Below are 12,584 nucleotides of genomic sequence, written 5' to 3'. Positions count from 1 at the left end.
TTTGCGGGGCGGTGCCCTCAGACTACCGCTCCCGTGGTGCCCCGCGAGGGGGCCCGCCCGTCGCGGAGCGATGACAGGAGCCGCCTCAACGGGTGACGGTGCCGCGGGGGTGACATGGCGGCCTTACGGGAGCGGTGGTGAAGGTGAGAGGTGGGCGGTGCCTGGCGGTAAGGGAGGTGGGAGACGCTCGGGGCCGGGCCGGACTCCCGGGGGTTGCTTCCCGGGCGGCAGGGGCAGGGGAGGGCCCGCCGGGGCAGCGTCGTGCCGCCCTTCCGAGTGCGCGCCGGCCTGTGGGGGCGGGAGAGGGCCCTTCCTGCCGTTGTGCCTCGCGCGCGGGCCCCCTGAGGGCTGCGGGGCCCTTCCCGCCCTTTTGCCTCACGCGCTCCGGCCCCCTGAGGGCTGAGGAGAAGGCGATGGCGGCCGCCCGGGGCGTCTGCCCAGTGCATTCCCCGGGCACTGGGATGGTGGGGGAGCAGAGCCTGGCCCGTCAGGGAGCTCGGCAGCCTGTGTCCCTCATCCCCTGGTCCCTCTGCCGCAGAGACGGGGACAGGCTGGACTCGGCGTCGCTGAAAGAGCTGTGGGACGGCGTCTGGCCAGGGAGAAGGCAGGAAAACTGCAGTCGTTCATGCTCAAGGGGACTCGAGCTGACCATGCCTGACTTGTGAAAACGTAACTCATCCTGAAAGTAAGCGGAGAAGGGGAGAAGTGATTGTTGATGGCCTGTTCACCTGAAGGGAGAATGAAAAATGAATTTTTTTTTTGGTTCTGCTATTTGAGTAATTTCTGGTTGTAGAAATTGGAACAATTTCTTTGTGAAAGGAAGAAGGTTGTTTTTTACATGTGTATTTATCTAGTTCTTGCTAGGATGCTTAGTTGGCTAGCTGTTGGCACTTGGTGAGCCACCTTTATTTACTGGATTTTTCCCTGTAGCGCAATGTCCCTGTTGTTTACTTGTTCCAAGTCAATAGTTGCAGTGAAGAAGGATAAAAGACACATGGCTGAGGTAAATGCTTCTCCGCTTAAACATTTTGTCACTGCAAAGAAGAAAATCAATGGTATCTTTGAACAGTTGGCTGCATACATCAATGAGAGCTCCTCATTCCTGGAAGGTAAGCTGAATTCTTGAACTACAAGTGTGTCACAGTGCTTTGCCCACATACGATTCCCTAAACACGCACCAAAAAACCCTCATTCAGTTACATGGTGTTGCTAGACCGGTGCTTATTTATACATGCATGTCTGCTTATATATCAATATTTATAAGAAGAACAGAAAATTATTTTACTGAATTTGGGTGGAGTTCAGGGTTCATATTTTAAAGCTGACAAGTTCACACATGTTATGAAACTGAGCTAGTTAGTGAGCTATGCTTGGTTTTTGTGTTGTTTGGGAGTTTTTTAATAAAGTGTACAAGGCCCTTTAGATTTTTTGCCTATAATTCTTTCAATATTCTTGCCCAGACATTCCATTGCTAGTGACATGTAGCATATGCCAATAATTGGCTTTAACAGCTTAAGACACAGAAGATTTTTTTTTTTTAAGGGTTTTGGAGTGTTTGAAGTGTTGGCTGTGTTCTGTGTAAGGCGGTCCTAAGCATGAGAATGGTTATTAGATACACTAAAGAGATGTGCTGATAAATGCTGATACAAAATTGCTTCAGGGTGTAATTGCATGTGTCAAGATTACCCACGTGTTCTTTGGGAAACAAATAAACATTTAGTTACGTGTGTTTCACCCAGTACTGAGGCAGATGACTTCTGGAATTCAGAGACGTGATGTATTTTGATTTTAGAAACACACAGGAACATAGAGCTTGATCCTGTCACCACAGAAGAGCAGGTACTGGAAGTCAAAGGCTACCTGTCAAAAGTCAGTGGCATTAGTGAAGTGTTGGCAAGACGACACATGAAAGTTGCGTTTTTTGGAAGGTGAGTCACGCGCTTGTGTTGCCTACGTTCCCCACTCAGTAAAGCAACTGGCATCTTTAGGATTGTAGCCATTAAAAAATATTTATCGAGACACTAGTGCTCCAGCTTTTGCTTGTAATGTGTGTGTGTCCCTGGTACTAGTCCTCTGGTCAATTGGAAACAAATATTGTAGCACATAATTCTTCCATTTGGAAGAATTCTTAAGAAAATAGAAAAGTCTTGTTGTAAGTTGCCTATGGCACCTAAATTGTTAATGCGTCTGATACTGCTTGGGTTTAGAGAACTTGCTTTTTGTAATATCAAAATGAGTATATCAGAATCTCAGAAGCCTAGCGATACCATTCTTTAATCTGACTTCAGGACAAGCAATGGAAAAAGCACTGTGATAAATGCCATGCTGTGGGACAAAGTCCTTCCTTCAGGAATTGGACACACTACTAATTGTTTCCTGCGTGTAGAAGGGACAGATGGACGTGAAGCTTTCCTGCTTACTGAAGGCTCAGAGGAAAAGAAGAGTGTTAAGGTACAATTTCCTTAAAGCATAAGATAAAGCAGAAGAGCTCTTCAGAAGTGACAGAAAACAGAAGGAACAAGAAAATGAAAGCACTATGAATAAATTTCACAGTTAAGGATTTTAATCATTGAAGGAGTAGAGATGAAGAACAGGTTTTTGTTAGATGTAGGAAGGGAGGAATGGAGCGAATTATAGAATGGAACTTGTTCATTTTATGGAAAAGATGATATGTTTTATTTGTTAGTGATAGCAGGGAACCGAAATGGTGACTCAGGAAGTTCTAAGCTCTGTATGACTGATAGAAAGCACAGACTTCCTGGTAATTCCTCAGTAGCCTTTCTTGACAGGAAGAGTTCTCATAAACTCTCACTAGGTGGTCGCCTTTTTACTAGGAGACTCAAGCAAGTTTTATGTGGAAAACCTCCCAGGGAGAAAGTGATTCGGAGTTGGGTTTTACCTTAAATTGTCTCTGAACAGCCCTGGAGGGGAGATAATTGTGTTAATGGGTCTTAGCATACAGGAAATGTTATAAATTTTCCACCTTTTTAATAGACAGTAAACCAGCTGGCTCATGCCCTTCATCAAGATGAACTTCTGAATGCTGGCAGCCTGGTCAGCGTAATGTGGCCCAATTCCAAATGTCCTCTCCTAAAGGATGACCTGGTGCTGATGGACAGGTGAGAAATATCTTTGTTTCCTTTCCTGCTTATCACAGATTAATTACAGAAATGTATTCAAATACAAATTTAACAAACATCACGGAAATTGACCCTGTTCTAATCTGTGACAGTGACTAAAGTCCTTTGCTGTAGCTAACGGTCAGAGTTTCTCTTGATTGATACTTCCTTTTAGTCTGTACTCTGTGTCACCTTAGGACACTGTAGCTCAGACATGGGAAATTAATGTCCTGAAAAGCTGAAACGCATTCTTACTAACTTTTTTAATTATATTTTTGCTGTTTCCACAGCATAGTAATGTCTCTGCTCTTTTTATTGCTAGCCCTGGCATTGATGTAACCACAGAGCTTGACAGCTGGATTGACAAATTCTGCCTGGATGCTGACGTATTTGTTCTGGTGGCAAATTCTGAATCAACATTGATGCAAACTGTATGTTCAAGTCCACTTGTTCAGTGAATTTGGCTAAAAGTTAAAAAATTTGGACATCTTAATCTTAAGAGGTTTTGTTCCATTTTGCTTAGGAGAAACAGTTCTTCCACAAGGTGAATGAACGTCTGTCTCGACCCAATATATTTATTTTAAATAACCGCTGGGATGCATCTGCCTCTGAACCAGAATACATGGAAGAGGTTTGTGATGTGTTTAAATTCCTTCTCTTTGCATGGCTGATACAGAGTCCACTTTGACTGGTCCTTGCGGGTAGAATCATATAAAGTGTTGGATGTGATTGCTTTACAGTTTGGATTTTCATTACCATAGTGTGGAGACTAGAGGGAGTATAGACTAGTGATCAGGACGTGACTCTTGACATTTCTGAGCTGGAAAGCATGAGTTTTACAGGAGCCTCTTGAAGTTAGATCACTTAGATGACCTCTGGAAGATTCCATAAAACAGCAAAGGTTTTTTTCTTGCTCTTTTGCATTGGTAGCTTAGACCAGCAGAGGGCATCTGGGTGCCTGCTCTAACCTCTGGAGTGTAAGTGGAGTTAAGTGCATGTGGGGTTTATCCTCTTCATCCATCAGGTGCGTCGACAGCACATGGAGCGGTGTACCAGTTTCCTGGTAGATGAGCTGGGTGTGGTGGATCGAGCCCAGGCAGGGGATCGAATTTTCTTTGTGTCGGCGAAGGAAGTGCTGAATGCCAGGATTCAGAAGGCTCAAGGGATGCCAGAAGGAGGTGAGGAAAGCTAACAGAAACTTTCCAGTTTCTTATAGGGAAGAAAATAGAGTATATCTTGTTCCAAAAAATGGATGAAATTGGCGTGGGTCAGATTATTAATAGAGCAGTCAGAAACAAAGAGGTGACTTAGCAGCACTTCTGCATTGGCTTAAAGGTAAAGCAGGAGCGTTTCCTGATGTCCAACATCTGATTGCTTTCTCAAAACTTAAGTATTGTTTTGTACTTTACTTCTCTCAGGCGGAGCATTGGCAGATGGATTTCAAGTAAGAATGTTTGAGTTTCAGAACTTTGAGAGAAGATTTGAGGTGAGTGTTATTTGTGCTAACCTTCTGTTTCGATTTTAATCCTGAAAGGCTGGGGACTAGAGTTTATAAACGTGGAGTGGGACCACATTCTGGAAATAGATTATATGGGAAGGAGAAGTTGTGTTAGTATGCTTCTGCCTGCTGCTAATCTTGGCTGCCTTTTGTATACAGGAATGTATCTCACAGTCAGCAGTAAAAACAAAATTCGAACAGCATACGGTCAGAGCAAAGCAGATTGCAGAAGATGTCCGCCTCATCATGGATTCAGTGCACATTGCTGCCCAGGAACAGCGGTGAGGAGAGCTGATGCTTGGTGCTTGGATAACTGAAGCTTGTATTCTGGGAGGAATTTAAGGGAATATGAGCATTTAAAATGGAAAGCAGAATACAGCATGGTTGGGAGCAGGAAGGACACATACTGGTAGTCTTGCTTCTAGTGAATTGTGAAAGTATTGGGAAAAGAACCTCTTTTTTGTCTTGTGCCGTGTGTGTGTAATGTATTGTGGATACTGACACATTTTGTTCTTGGGCAGGAGAATCTTGTTTCTGGAATTCAAATGATATTTGTAGATGAAAAATGCATTTAGCTGGCTTTTTGATGGGCAGTGTTTTTTTCACCAGAGTTTACTGTCTGGAAATGCGAGAGGAACGACAGGAACGTTTAGGTTTTATTGACAAACAACTGGAGCTCCTTACTCGAGACTGCAAGCGGAAAATAAAACAGATCACAGAAGAAGTAGAGAGGCAGGTAAGGAGAACTGGCTGCAGAAAAAGATTGTCTGAAACAGCTACCAGCATGGTAGGAAAAATGCAAAGTGCTGACAAAGGTTTGAATTACTAGAAATGTGAGAGTTACAGCTGGGAAGAGAAGGAATGCTTTCAGAAGTCCTCTCTCTTTTTTGTTTGTTTGTTTGTTTTTTTCTTTGAGGTAATAAAATGAAAACTAGAGTACTTAAGGGAAACTTTCAGAGACTCATAAAAGATGCTTTTAATAAACAATGAGACTTTGATTAACGTTTGAATTATTATTGCTACTATATTTCAGTCTTAAGTGCTTCCTAAAATACTAAAATGTCTCAGATGTTTCCTTATTATTTTAATCTAGAATAATGTGAGTCTTACTATCAATAATAACGTGATTTTTACTATTACAAATATACAGAAAAGGCCTATTCATTTTTCACAAGTCTCATATTGCCTCAGTCTTTTTCTGTCTGCGTCGTTGTACAGAGCATAGATCTACACACTTCTCAGCGTCTTTGTCTGCAAGTCACCAATACTGCACCCTGCAGTTGGCACAATGGCCACATAGTGCTGCACAGCTGTAGTGCCTGGTGTTCAGTAGTGCTTACTGAGGAATGCGTGTCTTCTTTCAGTGGTGGTTTTCCATCTCTCCCTAGGACAGAATATGTAGAAACCCTCTCCTGTGCTGTTTCTCTAGGTGTCAAATGCAATGGCAGAAGAAATCAGACGGCTTTCAGTGTTGGTAGATGAATACCAAGCAGACTTCCATCCATCTCAAGTAGTTCTTAAAGTTTATAAGAGTGTAAGTGATGTTTGCTTCTTAGAGGTTGCTTAAGCAATTTAAAGAGGTCTTTTTTTGCTTTGAGTCAGTAATCACGCCAGCTCTTTGACAAAGATGCTTAATATTCTTCCAACTAGTATATGACCTAAGCTTTTCATATTGTGAAAAATCTTTTGTTAGAATGTCTCTTGTGTTTGGATAGCTTCTGTAAAAAGTGAACATCTTAAAAAAAAAAAAAAAAAAGAAAAAAGAAATAGATTTTATTAAAAAAATAATCTCAATGATAAATTGATACGTATGTGATGTATCACATTGTATAGATCAAACAGAACTTTTCCTAGACTACAGAGTACATGTGAGATTTTTTGATTTGCTTTTTCCTCTCCTTCACTGAAGAATGGGGGAAAAAATGAAATTAATGTTAGAACAGTGGACAGACAGAATGCATGCTCCTGTTCTGGGAGGGTTTTTTTAACTGGCATGCTCTAGCACCTGTAGCCTGCATCTTACCTATGTTTACTTTAAGCTTAATAACCCGTTCTTTGTTTGTCAGGAGCTGCATAAACACATTGAGGACGGCCTGGGCCGCAACATGTCAGATCGTTGCTCCAATGCAATCACAACTTCCCTGCAGACAATGCAGCAAGAAATGATAGGTCAGTTCAGCAGGCAATATTTCCCTTTCTCTTTCCTTTAACTGTAGTGCAAAATAACATCTGATGGCTGATATTAATCTGGCATCCTCTTAGTTTCCATCTTGATTAGTAATACTGTTGTGTAGAGGATTAGTTTCTCCTGCTTTTTCCACTCTGTGTCTGAACGTGTGCAGTGATTTGCTAATGAATATATACAATCAGCTTAATCCTCATGACAGAGAGGAACTGTGACTTTGGAAACTTGAGAGATTCTTAGTGCCTGTCTGAATATAAGCTTTAATAGCAGTATGGTGCCTAAACACTTCTAGAACTAGCCTTCAGATTCTGTTTTCCAACCTATTGCTACACTATAAACTTCACCAGCTACTTGTAAGGATTTGAGAGGATCCATGGAAAGATTTCCTTCTGAGTTCATCTGAAGAACTAAGAATCGATAGTAATTAATATGTCTCTCGCTTTGCGACATGCTTGGCTTTAGGAAATTTAAGGTACTAAGAAAAATAACTGTGGAGGGTGGAACAACCCATAACCACCCTGATTACAGAATACAAGTCCAGTTAATTCTTGTGAACTCAATAGCCATTTTGTGAATGTTTTTATTTTCTGCCTCTGCAGATGGTTTAAAACCCCTTCTCCCAGTCTCTTTGCGGGGTCAGATAGACATGTTAATTCCCCGACAGTGCTTCACACTCAGCTACGATCTGAACTGTGACAAGCTTTGTGCCGACTTCCAAGAGGACATAGAATTCCATTTCTCTCTTGGATGGACGATGCTGGTGAACAGGTTTTTGGGACCAAAGAATGGTCGTCGGGCACTGATGGGCTATAATGACCAGGTAAGACACCTCGTTAAGTGGTCAGGGTGGATGTGATACTCATCATCTCAGTGGCTGCTGAAGTCTTTTTGGTGGGAAGGGCAGTGGGTTGCCTTCTCTTATTCTCTACTTTGTTTTTGTTTCGTTTTTGTCATTGCTTTTCTAATTAGGTTCAACGCCCTTTAACACCAGCAAATCCCAGTCTGCCTCCTTTGCCTCAGGGCTCTATGACCCAGGAAGAGCTCATGGTGTCGATGGTGACTGGACTGGCCTCATTAACTTCCCGAACTTCCATGGGGATCATCGTGGTTGGTGGCGTGGTACGTTGGCAGTCTGAGCAGCATTTATATAAATAAAGTTGGAGTACTGACTTGAAAAGTGATTGCACTGCTGAGTCCTGTAGATATTTGCTATTCACAGATAGTGGAATAGTTTCTCCTTTGATCATCCACTTGAGTGTAAATATTGAGCTTATTTTGCATAATAGTTAGAGTGGAGCCAGGGTGGTTGTGAAGATAAGTTTCTGTAGTGCCAGTTCCATACCTACATGCTGTCACAGTGCCTAGGGGTGGATGATTTCTCAAAAGGGGAGGTGGTTGCTTAAAAACATCTTTTACTTCAGAAGCAGGGATTCTGTGAACCAGACAAAGTTCATTTGCACTTGCAGATGTAATTTAAACGTGCTGGAAAGGTTAACCCATACAGAAACCCGGTAGTTTAGGTTAGGTATTTTTATTTTGTAGACTGGACATGAGTAGTAAGCTGTCTGACCAACGAAACCGCTTGCAAATCAGGGTTATCTGTCTGGCTTATTTTCATCTGCCTAGAACATAAGTCCAATGCTCTGTGCCATTGTTAGGAGTTAGCATCGTTCCTAGGTGATGGTCATGTCATTTGTTTTCTCCTTGTGCTTTTTTTTTAGGTCTGGAAGGCTGTGGGCTGGAGACTGATTGCTCTCTCTTTTGGCCTTTATGGGCTCCTTTATGTATATGAGCGCCTCACCTGGACCACCAAAGCGAAAGAGCGAGCTTTCAAACGGCAGTTTGTGGAGTATGCTGGGGAGAAATTGCAGCTCATCGTCAGTTATACGGGTTCTAATTGCAGCCACCAAGTCCAACAGTGAGTTGCCTATATTCAGCTAAAACCATATCTGAATTCTGTTGTTTGGGGTTTTTTTAATGATATTCCTTGTTAAAACAAGATAAGTCTGCATATTGAATTCCACATTTAAAAATGTGTAATGATACATGTGTTTTAGAAGAATATTATGGCTTTTTGAATCACTGATGTAGTATTTGGGTGCTGTTAAGCATTAGTCTTAATGCTTAATGCATTACTCTGATGCTCTAACACATTCTTGTGCAGAAGTGGAAAGATGAACATCTGAGTCAGTATCATCATCACTGTACATCAAAGGGATTTATTCCTTGCGTTTGCTGCTTGATCTTGCTTTTCATTGTGTCCAACTATTCTCCTTGTTTCATAGAGAGCTTGCTGGAACGTTTGCTCATTTGTGTCAGCAAGTGGATGTCACACGGGAGAATCTTGAGCAGGAGGTTTCTGCCATGAATAAAAAAATCGAAGTTCTGGATTCACTGCAGAGCAAAGCAAAACTGCTCAGGTGAGATTTTATTATCCCATATACACAGACATTTGCATACAATTGTTTTTCATGGGATTGCCCCAAGATGTTCAGATTAGGGTGTATCTTTGAGTGCAGTCTTTCCATGATATCGTTTGATGTGCAGACATCAGCATCTTTCCCTACCAAGTCATATTCGCTTTCACTATGTACTTTCCCATGTACTGTCGACAGTCATGTAAATCTTCTGTCTCACAAAACACCTTTTCCTTCTTGTTTTTGATTTGTTTGGAATTACAGTTGCTTTCCATTTATCAAAACATACAGTCCTCTACTACAGACTCCTCAGGCTACTATAAAATTATGCAAAAAGTCTCACCCTTGCCTTTGTACACAGTTATCTGATGTTTTTCTTCACCCTGCAAAGGCAGTCGGGAAGAATTTTTCAAACATTCCTTATCTATGCAGTAAGATCAATGTGAAGTTGCGGCCAAGATCTTGGTTTGAACCTCAAAGCCTAGGGACTGTTAGCAGACAAGTGTTGCTGACCTGCAGAAGGACAAGGAATGGTAGCAGCACTTTGAAATGGACCTCTGGCACTCCTCTCCGTGCCTTGCTGTTTGCTTGTTTTAGTCATGCTTGTTTCAGATTGGCTTGAGAAGAGCTATTGCACTCACCTAATGGAGACTTTCTGTCTTTGTAGGAATAAAGCGGGTTGGCTGGACAGTGAACTCAACATGTTCACACATCAGTACCTGCAGCAAAGCAGATAGTGTGGGAAGAAGAGGAAAAACAACACTGTTTCCTTTCAGTGCACTCTTAATTACTGCAGAGAACTTGGTGGGTGATGGAATTCCCTAAAGGGAATGAGCAAAAGCCTATTGCTATGTTTCCAGTTGCTGTGTGAACAGTAGGATTCTGCTTCCCCGTTTTGTGTCCCACCTCTAAACACTAGCTGTTTATAACTCTTCTTTTTCCTTCTTGTGAGACCAGGCTACTTCAGAAGGAGTGTGTGCTTCATACATTTACAGGGGGCTTTTTAAAGCAAAAGCAAGTACAGTAACAAATTTAAAACAAACAAACAAATGTTTATCAGGTTAAAAGTTATTCTGACACATCTTTATGGAATAATTTATTTTACTACATGAAGATAGAACTTTTGACTTCCAAGCCCCAAGTTTATGTATGTGTGACAAGCAGCTGTTTGTCTAAACACAGGTCCCGTGCACACAGATGTAATGATGGTTTCACAGTGCATTTGTAGCCCCAGCAGGTCTATCTCCTAGGTTAATATTCTGTTATTATAGAACATGACAGAGAATCACCATGTCCCTTTATAGAAAAGTTTATTACTGTCAGTGTGTTTAAACCGATGAACAAAACCCAGTTCTTTTCCAGAGCCAAAGGGACTAAGATTTTGCTTTGGTAAGCTTACTGTCTTTGGGGTTAGTTTCTTCCTCTTAAGAGCTCTTTAATAATGCAGTCTGGCCCATTTCATGTCATGGACAAATAGTTTGCAAAGACATAACTAGCTCCTGTGAAGGAGGTAGTGCCTATAATTTGGTAGCTTGTTGAGGAATTAAAATAGAAAAGAAAAGCCAGTTGACTGAATGTAACGAACTGCCTTATCTCATAAGTTGATGAGCGTGGGGTTGTTTTGGAAATGCACAGCTGTGTTTCTGGAAGCAGGCATTTGGAATTCCATTACCACTATTTGGCCACAAGAAGAGCACGCGGATTATAAGCTGTAAGAGATTTTGCTTCACGTAGAGTTCCCATAGGATGTTACAGTCCGTGCAGTAATATGATTTGATGTTGTTTCTTTTCTGTTAAAAGTATGAGAATGAGCTGGCAATTGCAGCTCTTCTGGGGCTGGTGGGAGACTTGTCCCTCGTATTTCATGCCAGGGCAAGAATGGGTTAAGGCAACTCATTTTTTTCAAAGATATGCTTTATTTGCAAATAGATGACATTAATCGTTGAGTTTTGTCGCGAAGCAATTTTGAATTTGGAGTATAAGATTTGGGAATTGTAAGGAATTGAGTCTCTTCCTGTTAGAATTGACAAAGGAGAAATACCTGCTGATTTCATTAGTACCAGGATTAGTTTCCTATGTTGCAAAGTTTCTTTTCTGCTTGGTGGGTCAGTATTTTGGCATGTGTTGGGTATAACAGCAGCTTTAGGCTATCTGAAATGCTGACCTGGCTTTTGAAGACACGTGCTGTTAGCATCTCTTCAGCAGGCCTTTAGGGGAAATCTGATAAATGAGCTGATCTTTAAGGCAGTTTCTGATCTGTAAAGGGAAGAGAGATTGATGGGTTCTTAGAATCTGGTGTCTTGCCAATGTGTGTGTTCCTGACACTGTTCAGATTTTGGTGATGTAGGCATTCTCACTGTAGTGCTGAAACCTAACCTATAGAACAGGGGAAAGAACCACTTGAATTTTTTAAGAAGCAAAACCGCTAACATGGCAGAGAAGAGTTTTTAAGTATGTGTGTAACCCTTGTCCCTAGAAGCCAGAGTGATCAAGAATCAAGCTTTTAACAGAAAGGCCTATGAGCTGGATTCCTCTTAAACAAAATACAGCTGGTCGTCTTTAATTCAGACTGGTGGAGGAATGAACACTATCAGCAAGGAGGCTGTTCTCTGCTTTCCATAAAGAATGATAAACTAATCCTTAGAGCAGGTAATTCCAAAAACAATGTTCCCCAAACTCTTACTAAAGAAGGTCAGCTAGAGGCACTTTATTTCTGCTACCTATTTTTCTCATTGTGTTATGTTGATGGAGCTCTTCGAAATACTCTTACCAGTAAGTTTTCTCTCTGCTGTATTTAAGGTGATACATTTGCATGAATTATTCCTTATTAATGCTGTAAACAATGGAAAGCAAAATAAAAATGAATTGGAAAAATATTTCTCCTGATGTGTTCTGCATGTCGTGGTGATACAAAGTCTTCGAGTGTGAGTATAATATATTCAGATGAGGGTATGCTGCCGTGTTGTAGTAAATTGCATGTTTGACAATAGTGGCCTTTTATCTGTGTGCTTACTGTGAAAATTGAACAAGGAGACCAGTGATACTGTGTTACCTCATAGAAGGTTTGAGAGATTCCTTCTTAAGTTATACTAAAAATGTTGGTATTGAATCAGTGATTTCTTGAGAATATTGTCGGACATAATGATCAGCAAATACCGCGTTACTGGACTGGAATTGTGGTGAATCAGTATTCTCAGCTGATGGGTTACACTGTGCGTGTTAGAAGAGAACAGGGCAGATTTCCAGTGATAAATTTTCAAAACAGCTCCCTTTTAGCTTCTGGGGGAGTTGGGGCTACGTGGACCCTTCAGACAATGGGCTGTGGCGATTTAATGAGCCCAAAAGGAGGTTTGGGGCCTTCCCTT

At 41.6% G+C, this 12,584-nt stretch overlaps 1 protein-coding gene across 2 annotated transcripts; it reads left to right on the top strand.

Annotated features, from left to right (window-relative positions):
- Window positions 1-51: 51 nt before the first annotated feature.
- On the top strand, window positions 52-12,095 carry MFN2 (mitofusin 2). 2 transcript variants are annotated; one of them, XM_068414508.1, is made up of 19 exons: window positions 52-143; window positions 539-685; window positions 962-1,109; window positions 1,793-1,928; window positions 2,289-2,451; window positions 2,995-3,119; window positions 3,442-3,550; window positions 3,643-3,750; window positions 4,144-4,297; window positions 4,538-4,605; window positions 4,777-4,898; window positions 5,227-5,353; window positions 6,047-6,151; window positions 6,684-6,786; window positions 7,402-7,622; window positions 7,772-7,921; window positions 8,524-8,720; window positions 9,088-9,222; window positions 9,887-12,095. In XM_068414508.1, exons 3-19 carry the CDS (start codon window positions 995-997, stop codon window positions 9,954-9,956), a joined length of 2,208 nt encoding a protein of 735 aa, XP_068270609.1. In that variant the 5' UTR covers window positions 52-143; window positions 539-685; window positions 962-994; the 3' UTR covers window positions 9,957-12,095. The 2 variants fall into 2 exon arrangements, with proteins under 2 accessions (XP_068270609.1, XP_068270608.1); XM_068414507.1 differs by having other exon boundaries at window positions 931-1,109.
- The last annotated feature ends 489 nt before the right edge of the window (window positions 12,096-12,584 follow it).

This window comes from Nyctibius grandis, chromosome 17, assembly GCF_013368605.1.
Source record: "Nyctibius grandis isolate bNycGra1 chromosome 17, bNycGra1.pri, whole genome shotgun sequence".
Lineage (NCBI taxonomy): Eukaryota > Metazoa > Chordata > Aves > Nyctibiiformes > Nyctibiidae > Nyctibius > Nyctibius grandis.
The sequence above is the reverse complement of the archived record's forward strand: the minus strand, read 5'-3'. Positions and strand labels throughout refer to the sequence as shown.

Coding starts and splice junctions, on each gene's coding strand:
- MFN2 (XM_068414507.1), top strand. CDS start 935: ATGTCCCTGTTGTTTACTTGTTCCAAGTCAATAGTTGCAGTGAAGAAG. Junction 5,354..6,046: donor CAGAAGAAGTAGAGAGGCAG/GTAAGGAGAACT, acceptor CTGTTTCTCTAG/GTGTCAAATGCAATGGCAGA. Junction 6,152..6,683: donor TTCTTAAAGTTTATAAGAGT/GTAAGTGATGTT, acceptor TTTGTTTGTCAG/GAGCTGCATAAACACATTGA.